This window comes from Ruditapes philippinarum, unplaced genomic scaffold (genome assembly GCF_026571515.1).
Source record: "Ruditapes philippinarum isolate M1 unplaced genomic scaffold, ASM2657151v2 ctg2724_1_1_1_1, whole genome shotgun sequence".
Classification (NCBI taxonomy): domain Eukaryota; kingdom Metazoa; phylum Mollusca; class Bivalvia; order Venerida; family Veneridae; genus Ruditapes; species Ruditapes philippinarum.
In genome coordinates this window covers 25,564-46,029 of record NW_026856906.1, presented here as the reverse complement: position 1 = coordinate 46,029, position 20,466 = coordinate 25,564, and the positions used below count along the sequence as shown (strand labels likewise).

At 32.4% G+C, this 20,466-nt stretch overlaps 1 protein-coding gene across 3 annotated transcripts; it reads left to right on the top strand.

Moving 5' to 3' along the window:
- The first annotated feature begins 117 nt into the window (after window positions 1–117).
- Window positions 118–20,067, top strand: LOC132748101 (uncharacterized). Of its 3 annotated transcripts, none has more exons than XM_060737651.1 (5): window positions 118–261; window positions 685–825; window positions 1,480–1,576; window positions 2,149–2,284; window positions 19,026–20,067. In XM_060737651.1, the coding sequence occupies exons 2-5, from the start codon at window positions 687–689 to the stop codon at window positions 19,125–19,127; spliced, it is 474 nt and encodes a 157-aa protein (XP_060593634.1). In that variant the 5' UTR covers window positions 118–261; window positions 685–686; the 3' UTR covers window positions 19,128–20,067. The 3 variants fall into 3 exon arrangements, with proteins under 3 accessions (XP_060593634.1, XP_060593633.1, XP_060593635.1); XM_060737650.1 differs by lacking the exon at window positions 19,026–20,067 and adding an exon at window positions 3,581–4,766 and having other exon boundaries at window positions 119–261; XM_060737652.1 differs by lacking the exon at window positions 19,026–20,067 and adding an exon at window positions 2,552–3,185 and having other exon boundaries at window positions 119–261.
- The last annotated feature ends 399 nt before the right edge of the window (window positions 20,068–20,466 follow it).

Sequence of the window (20,466 nt, the reverse complement as noted above, 5' to 3'; positions counted from 1 at the left end):
CAGAAAAAAATGTAAGAAAATTTACCTTTAGTTCGACTCCAACATGTAAAATGTGTTATTATTTACATAGCTGACATAACGTGATTACTTTTATATCAATTCAATTAGTCAACTACTAATGTAAACAATGATAAGATACGATTCAAAAAACGACAATTTCCAGTGCAACTTAAATTCCGTTATAAGCCGAGATTGAAATACGGGTAATTTAAAAGCCGTTTATATTTGGATGTTTAAATAGAGAGACTTAAATTCATACAGGTAAGTCATTTTGATAATTCAAATAATTTGAGGAAATAAGTGCTTTTAATAATAATATTTACATGTACATTTTTGCATTTTAATAGTAAAAGTCAGTTCCTTCTATGACAATAATCTTTATTTCCTTTTAAGAATGTTTATGGACAAGTTTTTTCGTTATTAAAACGTATACATATTTTATAAGGATACAACAAATTAAAGTTATACCACTTGATTTTTTACATACATTAGGTTCTAAGGGAGTCTCGGCTAGTTTAAACAATTAAAAGTTACAATTCAGACTTTCATTCAGACTCACTTGAATTTCTTCGATAATCTATGATTGAATTCAAGAGGAAACAAGTAACAACGAAGATGTAAGGACGTAAATCATACTGTCAAACCCTCTGCCTACCAATGACACAGGTGTCTATAAATTTTCAGAAATGGCTGGAATCTGTGGTCATCCATATTGGATGTTATTCATAGCGGTTTTGATTAAATGTCTACGTATAATAGAATCACAGGGGCCGGCAACAACTGAACCACCGCCACCACCACAATTATACCTCTACACAAACGACAGTTAGTACGATTTTTTTTACTCACAACTTTTAATTATAAAGTCAGAATGTGCAAGAATGTATTCTTGATCATCTAGTGTTAAATTGTTGTAAAACCTAATCACGTAAAGAAAATGTAATTATATTACCTATATAATAATTATTATGTAACTCAGAGTTAAAGTAAAATATATTAACATTGTTAAAACACTTTTTACCAGAGTTGAACAATAAATAGAGGATATTGCCGCAAGTCGTGAACTATTTTTCATACCACTCGATGAAAATAAATCCTGTTATTGTATGGAAAAAAACTTAAAAATACTGTGTATTATATATACCTTTTTTTGACCTTGCAATTCGAAAGACTTCCCCTTTAATCGTTTGTATTGGCTGAATTTATAAGGAAGTTAGTCGGCAAGTCACCAGAGAAAATACGGCAAATATGTTCACAGCAGTGAAAACAAAATGTTTGCAGTAAAAATACGAAAAATGAAGATATGCATTTTATTTCATCAATATTTCCCAAAATTTCATTTATAAATATATAATAAACTGTCGCATCTTTTGTGATCTATACACACATGTTAAGTATTCGATTTGTTAGAATTTTTGTGTAACCTATTAGTTAGGAGGCCTTTTTAATGAAAACTGATTTTTCTTGTTAATTTTACAGTTCCAGTTTGGCTGCAAGTGTTGCTAGGGATCACAGCATGTTGTGCTGCGTTACTGTTGTTGACCTGTCTGTTGTTATGTTGTATGAGACTATGTGGGTCAGTATCTTTATATCTAAAATATAATATATTATCAAAGATAATTTCTCATTAAATATGCATTGTAAAAAGGGGTCGCCCTCATGAAATTTATTAATCTGTATTCACTCACAGGAACTTGAAATTCTATCACTATTAACGATAATATGCGAAATATACCCCCTATATACTATAAAAAAATAGTTTTATATATAGTTTTTTTATAGTATATAGGGGGTATATTTGGAAATTATAATTAATATTGGTTATTTGATAGAATTTCAAGTTCCTGTGATTCACTAGAGGTTAAGGTGTCTGTCTCTCAACCCAAAGTTCATAGTTTCGAGCCAAATCGGGTCACGAACATGTTTCTTCATATGATACAAGTACAGGTTGGTTCCAGGAAGCGGATTCGAAAGTGATTATAGTAGATAAGTTGCAAAAAACTTGTTTCGCAATCGAGCTTTGATAAATTCATGTATGTTAAAACTAAAATGTTTTCGCGAACACGGTTTTAATGAATCTTTTAAGTCATAAAAACAATGAAATAGCAAAAAGTATTACATATAGAATTTTATTATATTCGTATACAGGTGTTGGACGGGGAATATTCTGGGTGTTGGTGCGTTGAGGCGTCCCGTAGATGATACAGACCATCTCGGATGTTGGTGTTGCCGACCAACTTATGTGTCTAGCAGAAGTCGCTTAGATGACGGACAAATATCTTATGTAAGTGCCCAATTTTAATTTGTTAATAATTTCTTGTAAAGGGACAACATATTCCAATTATCTACTAGTACTCGGAAAAGCACCACAGTCGAACATGCCATATTACTTTCTCGATCAGCATTAATTAATTAACACATTTCAGTCACTTTCCTGGAAAGGTACAACACATTTCAGTCACTTGCAACATTCTATTGGTTATTTTCACTTCAAATAACATTTTTGCACGTATATATGTTTAGTTGACTGAAATGTTTTGTCTCTTTTCAGAGACGGTGAGATGAAGATGGAAAAGGACAAAAAGAAATAATAACTCAAATGCTTTGAGTAATAAATTAAATACGTTTTGGTTTTGTGATTTTTTTTTGTGATTCTGTTGTTAGTAGTGCCTCCTCTTAGATTAACATAGTTGCTTCACTAAACACTTGCTCTGAAGAGTTTTTAACAATTAAGTTGTGTTCTTACAGTGGATGTACATTGTACATGTATTTTAACAGATAATATTTTGTGTCTCATGGATTCATATGTTACGAACAACTTTCCATTAAAGGAATCATAGCTTAACCGTTAACATATTGAAAGTTTGTTGCCAATATACACAAATGTTGTTCCAAGTCAGCATGGACAATCGTGCAGTATGTGACAAGGCGCTACGTTGTTGGTTGCATTAGTTTTGCATCTTGATTAAAAAATTATTTAAACTCCTTAGTCAATTGCAGAAATTTAATGAAGGCTTCTTCGTGTCATACAATGTATTTTTTTATCATATTTATTTAAAATAAAAATAAAACAAAACAAAACCGACTCTAATCGGTATTGTGTTTATACAGATAAGAAATTAACATTGATATGGAAAAATGTATTTGTTGATATGATAGTCGTTTTGTTGATTAAAGCTTGAAAAGCGGGTGGTGACTTTTGATATTTCAACGTCTATAATAATACACATTATTATCCCTTAATCAATAATTCATCTTTCGCATTATATAATGAGAGAAAAGACTATGGATATAATATTTCCATGTTTGATGTATTCCAGTACCGTAGTGACAGCTTATCTGTCAGTGTCCGCTGTTTGTCTACAAGATGTGTTTAGTCAGCTTCACAGTTTATTAGGAAAAGTGACAAAGCCTTTGCCACCAGTATTATAGAACCTGGCCAGGATCTGGTCCCATCTTCAATCATACAGATTGCCTGGTTTTCAATTCCTGTTTTACCGCATTATAGCAAGGTGTCCAGTCATGAATGAATATGTTACAATATGATTTACCTGTATATATATCATTTCCTATGTTACAGGTAAATGTATTAAATACAAGCAGAAGAAGTACACCAATAACACCTAAAACATGGATGCCACATTCACAACCTGTCCGCAACAACAACTCCAGTACGCAATAACAACACATGGTTGAAATTGAAAAAATAATGGACAAGAATAAAACTATCTGTATTTAAGAGAACTTGTAAAATATGAAATTATGATCTGTTAAAATGTATTTACTATCAAAAACTGCTCAAAGTTTTATTTTACGACAAAAGCCATAGGTTTGTGGGTATGTGTGGCTAACTGAATGTTTTCAAAGGAGATTTTACACAGTATAAATGAAGAATGTTATTATATAAAATTCTTGATACGGTAATAGAAACATGTCCATAAACTATTCCGTTAGGAGACATGGAATTGTGGTTTATTTTATTTATTAAGATAATTCTTGTCAATGATGTTAAGTATGGTGGCATATTTCTGCCACCAGATAACCATATAACTAACTAGTTAATTAAGAGGTTAACTAGTTACGTAACTCGTTAACCTCTTAATTAACTAGTTAGTTATGTGGTTAACTAGTTACGTAACTACGTAACTAAATATTTTCAATAAATAAAAGATCATAACGGGAAATAAATGCATGTTAGTGCCTACAACTGCCATCCTTTTATTATTTTACCAGGTTAACTAGTAACGTAACTAGTTAACCTCTTAATTAACTGGTTAGTTATATGGTTATCTGGTGGCAGAAATATGCCACCATAATTAATAACTCTACCTACTATGTAATTAAGTATGTCAACTAAACATAATACTTTCATATTATACATCTTTACTCATTTTCTAAACCATAATCCACGGGAAGACCTAATCTATTTTTCGTATACACTTTTCGTTAAGGTTTTCTAGCTGGGGGCACTGTGGTGACAAGGATGAGAAAATAACATTATATAAATGAATGTAAAAACTATCTCACAAAACCATCTGTTTATAAATATCATATAATATAATTAATAAACCGCCGTATTACAATGTTCTCCTAACGAATATTTATATAATCGCATTTCAAATTATATTATAAATGTAATGTGAAAAATTTTGAAACTGTATCATACCACATGTTTAGTTTTTTTTACTGATCTTCTTTATATTTATTTGTATGACTATTCTTTATTGTATGATTGTATGTATGTCTTTCCAATAAATGGCGTTCCACTTTTGTGGACCCGAAGCTGAAAAAAAATTCAAAAGACATACAGAAACATAGTGTGCTTAGAATGTTTCCCTAAATATATGAATTAAAATATTTTCAATAGTCATTGATTCTCGCTGGGACAGAAGATAACCCGTGCATGTTTAAAAAGTTTACAACTGCATTATAAATAGTGGGGTCATATAATTAAATGTTTAACACCAGTCATCTCTTCTACTACAGTTTAGGAATACAGTAGTAGAAAAAATATATGTATAAACAAATTTCTATGTAAATGCTCGACAAATACTAAATATAAACAAAAATGTGTTTGTTAAACACAAAATGCCCCCGGCTCAGGTTCTTTAAAAAAATACTTAACCATTCGGAAAAAAAAAAAAAGAAACACATGACAGAGTCCTATATAGCGTTTTATAATTGTGAAAACTATAAGTTGGCAAGTCATTGCTATGACTTTTGATGAAGTTGATACAAGTGTGCAGATAAATTATTATAGAAATGAGAGAATTAATACACACATACCACCAAATCGATATGCCAGTCCAATTATGGAAATTGTACGCCTAGAAAAACCCAGTCCAAAGGAAATGTACTTAAATCTTAGGGGATCCAGTTAAAAATTTTTGCAAATAGATTATTTTTCCCTTTTGGGGCCCCAAATTAGGGGAAGAAAACAAAAAAATGCCCATCGTTAAATTTTTTTGGAACACGAAAAAAAAGAGTATTTTACTCTACTTTATATGCAAATTTTGAGCCATTTTCAATGTGAAAGAAACATTTTTTGACGGGTTAAAATAGCTGTTCTGAACCCATCATTTTTGTGATGGTGGATTGGCAATGGCTATGCTTTCATGATTGTTCTGCTAGGCGCTGTACCGTACTTGGACTGGCATATCGATTTGGTGGTATGTGTGTATTTATTTCATATATATAATATAATTTATCTGCGTACTTATATCATCTTCATCAAAAGTCATAGCAATGACTTTATATACGTATATATAAACAGGACCGTTATGATAATTTTACAAGAGGAGCTCATTCTGGACCCTTCAGCCCCAAGATAGAGACATTGTAAGGCACGCCTGCAGTCTGTGTACGTGTCAGCCCCGATGCTGGTGTCACATGCCCTATGTCACGGGCTGAGGGCTGACCAACACGTGCCGGGCCGTATTTTTTTCCGGAATTTGCGACAATCCGTATATTCAAATTAATTTTGTATCACTTTCCGAGCTTTTTTGCACTTCATTTACATAAACTGAATTTATTATTGAATGATCAGACTATTGACAGTGTACTATTGTATTATTTAAAGTTTACAAGGCCGGAAACTATCCAGCGTAAGGCGGAGAATATCCTGTGTTCCGGATTCCGTGTACTGGAACTTTTTACTTACTTTACCCTTTGAACTGTATAAGGAAGTAAGAAAGGTAAGAATATACATTATGTTTTGTTGTAAAATATTTTAAAAGTAAGTATCCATGTAGGAAAATGAATATTCGCATGTGTACAAGTAAACGTATTCAACTGCAAACGCCGTAAGTCTATGATATATCGATAAATTGATAACCAAAATGTAGGCCAACCACTAGTTTCATTTTCGGAAATTAGAATTGGGCTTTACTGGTTGGAGAGATAACTCCGACACTAAAACACATATTTTTTGCAATATTTTAATTATCTTCCAGTATATTTTAAATATTGAACCACCTAAACAAAGTTCAGTTCAAAGACTTTACATTACACCACAAAAACTATGTATGAAAATGGAATCTGGTACTTCTTTAAGGTCTTGAATGAGGTATATACAAAACATGGTCTTTTTACCCCACAAACAGTAGATAAAGTCGACACTTAAATTTTTAAGTAAAAAATGACTGGAAAATCAGCATCAATAATTTATTTTTACATCTTATATGGTTTATCTATTTTTTGTAAATATTTTAAACAATTTTTTCAAAAATCTTTCCCAAGTCAGTGGCCTGTGGTCAATACATTTCTAACTACCTTACTGTAATTTAGTAAAAAGAACGTTTTGAAGCAGTTTTTGCCTACAAAAAGTTTAGGTTATTTGAAAAACATTAAAAAGTCTACCAAATTCATAACAAATCATCACATTCTGTCCTGTTCCTATACTGTTAGGTGAGCATGTGCTTATTTGTTGAAAAACAAAGCTAAAACAATTATATTTATCAAGTGTCGGGGTTATCTATGCGTCGGAGTTATCTCTCCGACCAGTACTGGTTTTGAAGAGATACGTGATAATCTTTCTAAAGTTATAGAACTGCGGGCCTACTTAATGTATATGACAGGCACTTTAGTATAAATGTCTCGTTCAAGAATTATCAAAGTGAGAAAATAGTCCGTTTTGTTCGAATTGTATTTATATTAAAAGCAACATACATGTATATCGATAAAAATGAAAACTGCGAATGGATTAATTTTACGTGGATAATTTAATTTACATTCTATTGAAAGTTTTATTAAAAAAGGTAAAACTATTGAAAAGGATTTTCAAACAACTTTAATTAACAGCCAGATTGTTGACATACATGCATTCTTTATTTAATAAATGGATTACTTAATCTGTCTAAGATAATCAAACGTGTTATGTAATTTGTATTACCTGCATGACTAAATTGTGCAGATGAAAAACAAAGTATTTCAATGAGTAGAATTGACAATCATGTGTTTGATTTTAACCAGATCTCATTGTCAAAAAGATGGTGAAGTTCAAGCAAGAATTGTATCATAGTGTCACAAAGATATTTTACCAAACAAAGAGATTATATATTTTACTAATCTGTCCAGTAATCATGTTAGGGTACCTGTTGTTACAGGAAAATATCAATATCAATAGTTTTCAACATATTACTTTGTATTTGACAAATAAATCTTAATTCTCTATAAGATAGTAATATTACATTTATAATTCTATTTATCACCATGTCTTAATTTCTGTTTGTTGTTAAGGTGAAATGCTTGACTACAAATTCATATAAAAGGCCAGTGTGTTGTTTTTACACAGTACCATTCTGTTGACAACATTACATACTGGAAATTTTTATATTACTTTTCTTCTTCATTTTTCAAGAGCATTTCATAACTTATTATTATCAATTCTTTCTTTAAGATTTTTTAGCTCGACTATTCGATACTTAAGTAGAGCTATTGCAGTTCACCCGAGCGTCGTCGGCAAAGTACCACTTACAGAGCTGGCAAACTAAGGGTGTATACTTAAGTACCAGTACCAGTACCAAATTATGCAGTTTACCAGTACCAGTACTAGATTTTAGCTGTACTGCAGTACCAGTACTTTTTTTGGTGAAGTAATTAAGTATCAGTACCATTACTTTTATATATTCATCTGAATTAATACAGTGCCGAACAAATAATTGCAAATATTATTCAGCAAAGAAATAAAATCATAATTTTAAAGCTGCATGCCTCCAGATGACCAAAACTATTTCAAGAAAATTAAACTTGGAAAAAAATTACTAAAACTTTGAGAAAAGTAAACAAATTAAAGATTCAAGTGATAATTTATATCTTATGTGCAATTTTTTTTTATGACTGTATTTTGTAGTATTTATCACCATATTTCTACTGCGTTACTAACACAGTAGGGGCTATTTATGCATGTTTTGACCTCTTTTTGGTAATTTACGTGGATTTTAAGTGCCGATTGTAATGTGTCAAGTACTTTCTTTGTTCGTTTAACAATATTTTACCTTTAAATACATTTTCAAAATTTTCATGAAAATTAGGATGAATCTGGAGGCATGCTGCTTTAAAGTTAACATATTAACATATCTACAATTTTATATTTTTAACATACTTTTTACAAACAATATTTACAACATATATTCATGTCATATCTAATTGTTTAGTAACCAGTCAACTGTATAAATACAATGCAAACATCTTTCATTTAAAACACAACAGTCTGTTGTTGCCTTTCACACCTTCACACCACTGTTCAATTTATACCAAAGTAAATAACAACTTTTTATGGTGCTAAAAATATCACTTTTTTCACTTGAAATGGGATTTTTTAGAATTGAAGAAATTAATTAGTGTTTATTTTGCTCTTTTACTAGTAAATACAAAGTAATAAAAGATTTTAATAAGGATATTTTAGGGTAAAGAGTTATTGAGTCTGTTTATCTTAATCTAATTTTTACTTAAAGTCTTTGGTGCTTTTTATGATGAAAACTATGTTTACATTTGAAGGAATATTGCAGCAAATTATCTTTAGATTTGATAACTTACTTTTTCACAAAAATAAAATATAGTTAATGTAATTTACAGCTTTATTTTATGAGAAAAATTGATGTTATTTTTAATTTTTATCAACACCAAAAGTACTGGGTAATGCAGTAGCAGTACCACTTTTTAAGACAGTAATGCAGTACCAGTACCAGTAGTAGCAAAATTTTGTAAGAGTAATTCAGTATCAGTACCAGTACTTGCAAAATCGCTGCAGTACGTACTGCAGTACCAGTACCAGTAATGCAGCTCTGACCACTTATGTTAAAGTTTTTGTAATAGTTCAAATATTTTCAAAGTCCATAGACATATGGCTTTGAAACTTTGCACACTTGTTCACCATCATGACCCCAACCTGTAAACAGGAGGAGGTAACTCTATCAAGCATTTGTTTTACTATCAAGCACTAAGAATAGTCGAGCGTTGCTGTCCTACCGACAGCTCTTGTTAATAATTCTTAAACAATTCTTTAAAAAGTTATTTTTATCAATTATTTGTTGACAACTTCTCACTGAGCGATTTTCCCCACTCTTTCATGCAATTTTTTCATTATATACTTATGTTTAATTCAAATGTTTAATTTATATTTTGTAACTTATCACTTTTTCTAATATTTGTCAATTGTATTATTATGTTTCAATTCATAAAGTGTAACGTTCTTTTAGGTCTTTTCATTCTTTTATTCACATACATTTTGTTCTTATAACTATTCATTATTTTTCTCATGTTTGTATTCATCTTTTCATTAGACCATTCTGTTGACAACATTACATACTGGAAATTTATATTACTTTTCTTCTTCATTTTTCAAGCCAAAAATCTACACAATTGGTGAATAATTCCCCACAGTAACTTGCTGAAAACCTCTCACTCATAAAGAAAACCTCGCTCAAAACCCCGCAGACTCTTAAAAGACAACCTCGCTGAAAACTATAGACTCTTAAGAAATCTTGCTGAAAACAGTTTGGGGACCTTATTGTTGAAAATGTGTCAGAGTTAAATCGTATACATATACATGCACAGTGCTTAACTAGAGTGCAGGTATAAGATACCCGCACTCCGGACCACGCCTATTGATTGGCTAATTTTGGCTGGGATTTACTAATTGTGACGGCAAAGAAACAGACAGAAATATCATATATTCAGATGCTCATTCATAGGTTACCTTTTCATGGGGTTTCATATTGTGACAACAGGGAACGTGTTTTTCTGTTTGACTATGATACAAAATGGAAAGAACATCAAAACACTCGGCAATTTGATAAATACTCGGGGGCTATGCCCCCCACTTCCCCTCGTACAAATCAGATATCCTCGTGTTTCGATGCTCTTTTTGTGTCGCCTTGAAAAAGGCGACATATAGGGGTTACTTTTGCCGGCGTCGTTGTCGGCGCCCCCTAAAGCTTGTCCGGAGCATAAGTCAGTCATTATCAGTTGGATGACTTCAAACTTGGTATGCATGCTTCTTATAATGACCCGAAGTGCAGTGCACAAGAACCGGGTACTCTGCACTTTCTTATTTTTAGCTCACCTGAGCACGAAGTGCTTCAAAGGTGAGCTTTTGTTCATCACTCTGCGTGCGTCGTGCGTCCTTCAAAAAAATGGCGTCAAACTTTTCAAACAACATCTCCTCCTAAACTACATGGCCAATTGCAACCAAACTTTACAGAAATGATCCTTAGGTGTTTTGAAAAACCCAGATAGCTAGTGTTTAGATATAAAGCATGAAAACATCTTCTAGTGAGTGTCTACCAAGTTTGTTTTCAAATAAAAGCCTAGGGTCAAAATTGGCCCCGCCCCAGGGTGTCTTTTGATTTTCCCTATATGCATATAGTTAAAAACTTAAAAAATCTTCTTTTAAAGAACCCAAAGAGCTAGAGCTAAGATATTTAGCATGAAACATCTTCTAATGAGTGTCTACAAAAGTTTGTTCAAATAAAATCCGGGGGGTCAAAATTGGCCCCGCCCCCGGGGGGTCATTGATTTTTCCCTATGTGCATATAGTAGAAACTTAAAAAATCTTCTTTTAAAGAACTCAAAGAGCTAGAGCTAAGATATTTAGCATAAACATGTTCTCATGGGTGTCTACCAAGTTTGTTCAAATAAAAAAACCCTGGGGGGGGGGGTCAAAAATTGGCCCCGCCCCGGGGTCATTCATTAGCTTGGCTTTTTTTTTTTTTAGATATATACATATTATATATATACATATATATTTAATATATATATATATATATATATATATATATATATTATATATATATTAATATATATATAAATATATATATATAAAATATATATATATATACATGCATACATATACAACCAAGTTTGTTCAAAAAAAAGCCCTGGGGTTTAAACTGGCCCGCTCCAGGGGCTTATATACAGGTGAGCGACTTTGGGCCATCATGGCCCTCTTGTTTGAGTTATTGCCCTTTGTTAATTTTTGTACTTTATTTTTGTCCCGGCCATTTCTCCTTAAGTATGAAATCTATGGACTTGAAACTTCATAGGATGATAGATCTCATTAAGAAGACGTGCAGTGCACAAGAACTGGAACTCTGCATTTCTTATTTTTTGAGTTATTGCCCTTTGTTAATTTTTCATTCTTTTATTTTTGTCCGGGCCATTTCTCCTTAAGTATAAAAGCTATGGACTTGAAACTTCATAGGATGATAGATCTCATTAAGAAGAAGTGCAGTGCACAAGAACTGGTACTCTGCATTTCTTATGTTTTGAGTTATTGCCCTTTGTTAATTTTCATACTCTATTTTTGTCTGGGCCATTTCTCCTAAAGTATAAAATTTATGGACATGAAACTTCATAGGAAAATAGATCTCATTAAGAAGTGCAGTGCAACAAGAACGGGTACTCTGCATTTCTTATTTTTTGAGTTATTGCCCTTTGTTAATTTTCATACTTTATTTTTGTCCAGGCCATTTCTCCTAAAGGATAAAAGCTATGGACTTGAAACTTCATAGGATGATAGATCTTATTAAGAAGAAGTGCAGTGCATAAGAACGGGTACTCTGCATTTCTTATTTTTTTTTGAGTTATTGCCCTTTGTTAATTTTCATACTTTATTTTTGTCCAGGCCATTTCTCATAAATATAAGAAGTGCAGTGCACAGAGACTGCTTCTCTGCATTTCTTATTTTTTGAGTTATTGCCCTTTGTTGATTTTCAAATTTCATTTTTGTCGTGGCCATTTCTCCTAAACTATATTGTTCATAAGGGACACATCCGACTCGCGGAGTTCTAGTTATTACTTATAGTTAATTTTTTTAATAATTGTGTTTGGGGACGTTTTCTGTTGAAAATGTGTCAGAGTTAAATCGTATACATATACATGCACAGTGCGTTAACTGGAGTGCAGGTATTAGTTACCCGCACTCCAGAGCATGCCCATTGATTGGCTTATTTTTGCTGGGGTTTTACTTATTGTGGCGGCAAAGAAAGGGAAAGCGATAAAAGTATCATATTCAGATGCTCGTTCACTGGATACTTTTTTCTGGGGTTTTATATTGTGACAACAGGGAACGCGTTTTTATACCACCGAAACGAAGTTTGGGGGGATATAAAGCAGTCACTCGGGTGGTCAGTTGGTTGGTCGGTCGTTCGAGCGGTCCATTGCATTTTCCTTGTTCGGAGCATAACTTAAACACTAATGGTTGGAATTCAATACAACTTCATACAATGGTCAAACACATTGAGAGGAAGTGCCGTGCACAAGAACCATAACTCCATCTTCACTAATTACAGAGTTATTGCCTTTTTGTTACTTTTGCCTTGTCCGGAGCATTTAGACTTGAAAATTACTGGTTGGAATTCAATACAACTTTATACAATGGTCAAGCACAAAAAGGGGAAGTGCAGTGCACAAGAACCATCACACTATTTTGACAAATTACTGAGTTATTGCTATTTTGACAAATTACTGAGTTATTGCCCTTAGACTTGAAAAGTACTGGTTGGAATTCAAAACAACTTCATACAATGGTCAAGCACAAAAAGCAATTGCAGTGCACAAGAACCATAACTCTGTCCAGAGTAATTATAGAGTTATTGCCCTTTGTTACTTTTCCATTGCTTTTTTCTTGTCCAGAGCATAACTTGAAAACTTTTAGTTGGAATTCAATACAACTTCATACAATCGTCAAGCACATTAAGAGGAAGTGCAGTGCACAAGAACCATCACACTATTTTGACAAATTAAAGAGTTATTGCCCTTCGATACTTTTCCTTGTCCGGAGCATAACTTGAAAAGTACTGGTTGGAATTCAATACAATTTCATACAATCGTCAAGTATATTGAGAGAAAGTGCACAGAAACCATAACTCTTTATTGACTCATTTAAGAGTTTGCCCTTTGTAAATTTTTATTGTCCAGTGCATAACTTGAAAGTTTATGGTTGGAAAGAAACTTCATACAATTGGCAAGGGCAGTGAGATGTAGTGCAGTGCACAAGAACCATAACTTTATTTGGACTAATTACAGTTAGTGCCCTTTGTTACTTTTTTGTCCAGTGTATACTAAGTAACTTGAAAACCAGTAGTTGGAATTCAATACAACTTCATACAACGGTCAAGCACAATGAGAGGAAGTGTAGTGTACAATAACCCTTACTCCATCTTCAGCATTTGTAGAGTTATTGCTCTTTGTTCCTCTTCCTTGTGCGGTGCATAACTTAAAAACTAATGTTTAGACTTCAATGCAACTTCATACAATGGTCAAGCGCAATGAGAGGAAGTGCGGTGCTCAAGAAATGTAACTCTTTCTGGACTTATTACAGAGTAATTTAATAAAACTTCATCAATGGTCAACCACATTGAAAGGAAATGCAACATACAAGAACCACAACTATCTTTAATTGCCCAATTGCCCACAACCATAACTCTATTTCAATTCTTTTGCAAGGTATTCTGTTACTAGTAACTTTCTCATTTCCGAAGCAGTCTTGCGGGTTATTAACCACATATAGTGATAGTTCTAGTTATGTTTGACTATGATACAAAATAGAAAGAACATCAAAACACTCGGCAATCCCCTCCTACAAATCAGATAGCCTTGTGTTTCGATGCTCTTTCTATTACTTACCTTTGATAATTATTAATCTTCCGTAAAATACATGTTTCTTTCCGATCTTTATTACAGATAAAAAACATGGAAGTGTCGGGGAAATTTGCTGTTTCTTCAGAACAAGATTCCAATCTTTACTGCCTTCCATGCGACAGAGATGGTTTAAAAGAACCAGCTTTTGGTTATTGTCAGGACTGCGATGAACATCTTTGTGAGAGTTTTGTTAAAACATCACAGGAAACCAAAACCTACTATGAACCACGTTCTGCTTGATAAAGACAGAATGCCACAGCAATTGAAGACTGGGAATGTAAAAAAATGATCAAATAACTGATTGTTGTACAAAACATAGCGATAAAACCACTGGATTTCTATTGTAACACACATGATTCTAACGCGTGTTATGTTTGTGTGACTCTAGAGCACAAGCACTGCAAAGTAGACTATATTCCCCCGATGTTTCAAGAAATTTGTCTGGTGAGCTTGAAAAAATGAATTGACAGAATGGAGACACTTATGCAAAAGTGTAAATCTAATGTTAGAATTGCCGAGACTGCTACATCAAATATACAACACATGTATACGGCCGTTGTTGAAGATATACAAGTTTTCAGAAATGAAATAAACGAATGTCTGGATAAGATGGAAGCCGAAATTATGAGGGACGCTAAATCTCTCGCACTGACAGCAAAGAGTAAACAAGAAAATGTAATGACAGGAAGCTTACATATCGCAGAGGAAAATGTCAAGTACAATGTCAATGCTCAAGTCTCTGAGTGACGAAAAACAAGCGAAATAAGCTGTTTATTGAGATGAAACATGCTGCACCTCAAGTTGCAAAACTATCGGATAAAGAGAAACAATTAGCTGAAGATATGAAAATCAGAATGCTGAAATCATATTCATACAAAATGAGAAGACACTTAATAAACTGAAAAGTAGCAACATTCTTGGAACGATTTCTACATACGGGAGACCTTGTGCAGAAAGTGCAGTATGTGTCCAATATGAAAGAGAAATTCAATTGCTACCCTCCTCTGATGAGTCAAGAAGCAATATCTCTGGAATGGTACTGATTTCCACAACAAATATGATCGTCGCTGACCGCAACAATTTTAAAATTAAAAATAATTAATATAGACACAGGAACGCTGGTATCAGAGATAATCCTGTTTTCATCACCAAACGATGTTGTAAAAACTTCCACAAAATAGACTTGCTGTTGCATTACTTGCTGAAAAGTGTATCCAGATAGTGTCTTACACTGATACAAGTTTGTCTTTAGATCGTCGTATAGATGTCGGAGAATCGTGTATTTGTGTAGCTTATTGTCAGGACAAGCTAGTAGTAGGCTGTAATTATAATCCGGGAAAGCTGGTTATTCTGGATTTAGACGGAAATATCATACAGGTGTTTGATACTCCTGGTTTGTTTAAGAGGCCCGAAAAGATTGTTATCAGCAGTGATGAGAAGTTCATGTATGTGTCTGATTGTTACCTTCATAGTTCAGTTGTAAAAGTAGACTGGCAAGGTAATTGTGTACAAAGATTCGAGGATCAAGGGTATGAATATCCTCAAGGAATACAAGAGTTGGATGATGGTACGATGTTAGTATGCTACACACACAGTAGCAATATTGTAAGATTGTCGAGCAGCTTCAAGAAATGTGAAATTGTAGGATTAGAGAAAACAGACATTTATAATCCAGTGGCTGTATATTACAATGATAGAACTCATAAACTGTACATTAGTTGTTCATCTGAAAAAGGAAGTTATTGTCCTATTGATACAATCAAGATATTGAGCGTAAAATGGACTTAGAGATCTGTTATTGTTCAATTCATTACTTGGAATGTAATTTAGTATTTATAGAAGACATTTAATTTTAGGCAACGATAGTGTATCCATTTCATTAACTGTAAAGGAGCAATATCTTTCCGAAAATATGCTGACAGTGAAATGTGTGTAATATATTGTATCATATCATTTTGCCAATACATATTTTGATTTATCACAAATTTACTTTAATTGATAAAAAGCCCAGCAGTTAAAACATCGAAGACATCCTGATTACTTTTGAGATAAAATAATCAGCAGAGTTTCTATTTGCTTGTATTTATGTACAATTTTTGTTTTTTTTTTGTATTCATGTATATCATTGTATTAGGTGAAACATCATTCAAATGGAACATCTAGGAACAGCAAATAACGATAAGTGTAAATGTGATAGAGAACAATGATTATTTGATCACTTTTTATGTCCGACATGGCATTGTTATATCCAACAGGACTGCTTTGTTATGAACAAAATAGATAAATACAGAATCCCTAAAGAAAGCCCAACACGGCAAAATTGAAAATGTTGCAGGCTCGGTTGCAAAATACAAATTAAAACCTTTTAAGAAAATGAATGCCCGAACAAGTAGTTTGTCTAAAATATACATATAACCAAATACAAATTGTGAAACTTAAGCGTGTCTGAAATGTTGATTCTGCACAGTCAGATAAGATGTAAAAAGATGTAAATGTAACACATATGACACGATTTTCATCACCTTATTATAGGGTCTATATGCAAAATTATCCAAAAACGTTTTGTGGTCACTCTTACCTTGAACATCAAAAAAATAGAAGTCATGTACTATTGGATGACAAAATTATAATCATCAGATATAAGGGTTTTGAAAAAAAAGTAAGTTATTTGATTGAAAGAACTATAATCCTCATAATTTTATGACAAACAAATGAGAGAAAAAATCTTTAGTTTTTTTTCCCAAACATTCGTCTTCGCTTTTCCCCATTTGAATGTTCAGTGGTGTTTGGAATATTCGAATGAAATTCCATGCCCTACTTAAAACGTCATTTAGACAACAAATACCACAAATATCAGTATTTATCCTACACTGTGCATCAGCTTTTTATGCCCCCGCCATATAATGGCTGGGGCATATAGTGTTACCCTGTTTCCGTCATTCTGTCATTCCGCCATCATCAGTTTCCGTTCATTATCTTAGTAACGGTTGCAGCACACATTCAACATTCAAATTTGGCATATGGATATGTCATGAGAAAATACAGGTCAAGTTCGAATTTGGTCATGGTTCGATGATTTTTGGCAGAGTTATGCCCTCTTTCACGTTGAAAATAATATGAAATTTTCAGTTTCCGTTCAACTCAAATTTGACATATGGATACGTCAAAGAAATGCACAGGTCAAGTTTGAATTTTGTCATGGTTCGATGATTTTTGGCAGAGTTAATCCCCTTTAACTTTGAAAAAAAGGAAATTTTCAGTTCACATTCATTATCTCCCCAACAGTGGTACATATTCAACTCAAATATGATATGTCAGAAGTCGCTTAGATGACGGACAAATTTCTTATGTAAGTGTCCAATTTTAATTTGTTAAGGGACAACATAAATTCCCAATTAAACTACTAGTAACCGGGAAAAACACCCCAAACGAAAAATTTCCAATTTACTTTCCCCGATAAAACATTAAATTTAAATTTAAAACATTTTTAGTCACTTTCCCGGGAAAATACAAACATTTTTATCACTTGCAACATTTTATTGGTTATTTTCACTTCAAATAACATTTTTGCACGTATATATGTTTAGTTGACTGAACTATTTTGTCTCTTTTCAGAGACGGTGAGGTGAAGATGGAAAAGGGACAAAAAGAAATAATAACTCAAATGCTTTGAGTAATAAATTAAATACGTTTTGATTTTGTGATTTTTTTTGTGATTCTGTTGTAAGTAGTGCCTCCTCTTAGATTAACATAGTTGCTTCACTAAACACTTGCTCTGAAGAGTTTTTAACAATTATAAGTTGTGTTCTTACAGTAGATGTACATTAATTGTACATGTATTTTAACAGATAATATTTTGTGTCTCATGGATTTATAAGTTACGAACAGCTTTCATAACTTTTTACCATTAACCTGTTGGAAGTTTGTTGCCAGTATACACATGTAGTTCCAAGTCAGCATGGACATCCTTGCAGTGTGTGACAAGGCGCTACGCTATTGGTTGCTTAAATTTTGCATATTGATGATAAAATTACTTCATCTCCTAAGTCAATTGCAGAAATTTAATGAAGGCTACTTCGTGTCATACAATGTATTTTTTATCATATTTATTTAAAATGAAAATAAAACAAAACAAAACCGACTGTAGTCGGTATTGTGTTTCTACAGATAAGAAATTAACATTGATATGGAAAAACTGTATTTGTTGATATGATAGTCGTTTAGTTGATTAAAGCTTAAAAACAAGGGAATAGTGACATTTGACACTTTCAAAAGCAATCTCGGCAGTATGTAAAAGGCTGATAACTTTAAACAATTATTTCAATTCCAATATATTAGGTCACCACTTCCTCCATCTGCCCACTCACATTTAATAGAGGATTTTGTTAACGTTGTGTGTAAAATAGATACGTAATACTGTGGCAGGATTTGATGGTATTCAAAGTTGTGAACTAATTCGTGAAAAGAGCTAGACTGCACTGTTGGTAATTGTCGATTTACTAATCTATTAAAACAGAACAAGAGAAAAGCAATTATTATCCCTTAATCAATAATTCATCTTTCGCATTATATAATGAGAGAAAAGACTAAGAATATAATATTTCCATGTTTGATGTATTCAAGTACCGTAGTGACAGCTTATCTGTCAGTGTCCGCTGTTTGTCTACAAGATGTGTTTAGTCAGCTTCACAGTTTATTAGGAAAAGTGACAAAGCCTTTGCCACCAGTATTATAGAACCTGGCCAGGATCTGGTCCCGTCTTCAATCATACAGATTGCCTGGTTTTCAATTCGTGCTTTACCACATTATAGCAAGGTGCCTGATCATGATTGACTATGTTACAATATGATTAACCTGTAGATATTTTATTTCCTATGTTACAGGTAAATGTATTAAATACAAGCAGAAGAAGTACACCAATAACACCTAAAACATGGATGCCACATTCTCAACCTGTCCGGAACAATAACTCCAGTACGCAATAACAACACCATGGTTGAAATTGAAAAAAATAATGGACAAGAATAAAACTGTATTTAAGAGAACTTGTAAAATATGAAATTATGATCTGTTAAAATGTATTAATTATAAATGGACTACTCAAAACTTTATTCATGACAAAAGCCAAAGATTTGAGAGGGTATGTGTGGCGAACTGAATGTTTTCAAAGGAGAATTTACACAGTATAAATGAAGAATGTTATTATATAAATTTCTTCAAAAAGATTCTCTGATAATAGAAACATGTCAATAAACTATTCCGTTAGGAGACATGGAATTGTGGTTTATTTTATTTATCAAAATAATCCTTGTCCATGGTGTTCAGTATGGTGGCATATTTCTGCCACCAGATAACCATATAACTAACTAGTTAATTAAGAGGTTAACTAGTTACGTAACTCGTTAACCTCTTAATTAACTAGTTAGTTATGTGGTTAACTAGTTACGTAACTACATGTAGTTTTTTTTCTTCAATAAATAAAAGATCATAACGAGAAATAAATGCATGTTTGTGCTTACAACTGCCATCCTTTGATTTTGCCAGCTTAATATTAAGAGGTTAACTAGTTACGTAACTAGTTAACCTCTTAATTAACTGGTTAATTATATGGTTATCTGGTTGCAGAAATATGCCACGATAATTAATAACTCTACCTACTATGTAATAAATTATGTCAATTTAACAAAATACTTTCATATTATACATCTTTACTCATTTTCTAAACCATAATCCACGGGAAGACCTAATCTACTTTTCGTATACACTTTTCGTTAAGGTTTTCTAGCTGGGGGCACTGTGGTGACAAGGATGAGAAAATAACATTATATAAATGAATGTAAAAACTCACCAAACCATCTGTTTATAAATATCATATAATATAATTAATAAACCGCCGTATTACAATGTTCTCCTAACGAATATTTATATAATATTTATATAATCGCATTTCAAATTATACTATAAATGTAATGTGAAAAATTTTGAAACTGTATTATACCACATGTTTAGTTTTTTTTACTGATCTTCTTTATATTTATTTGTATGATTATGCTTTATTGTATGATTGTATGTATGTCTTTCTAATAAATGGGGTTCCACATGTGTGGACCCGAAGTTTAAAAAAAAATCAAAAGACATACAGAAACATATATATATAGTGTGCTTAGAATGTTTCCCTGAATATTAATCAAAATAATTCAAATAGTCATTGATTCTCGCTGGGACAGAAGATAACCTGTTATCTTTTGTCTCAGAATCTTGATAGAAATGCATGTAAAAAGTTTACAACTGCATTATAAATAGTGGGGTCATATAATTAAATTT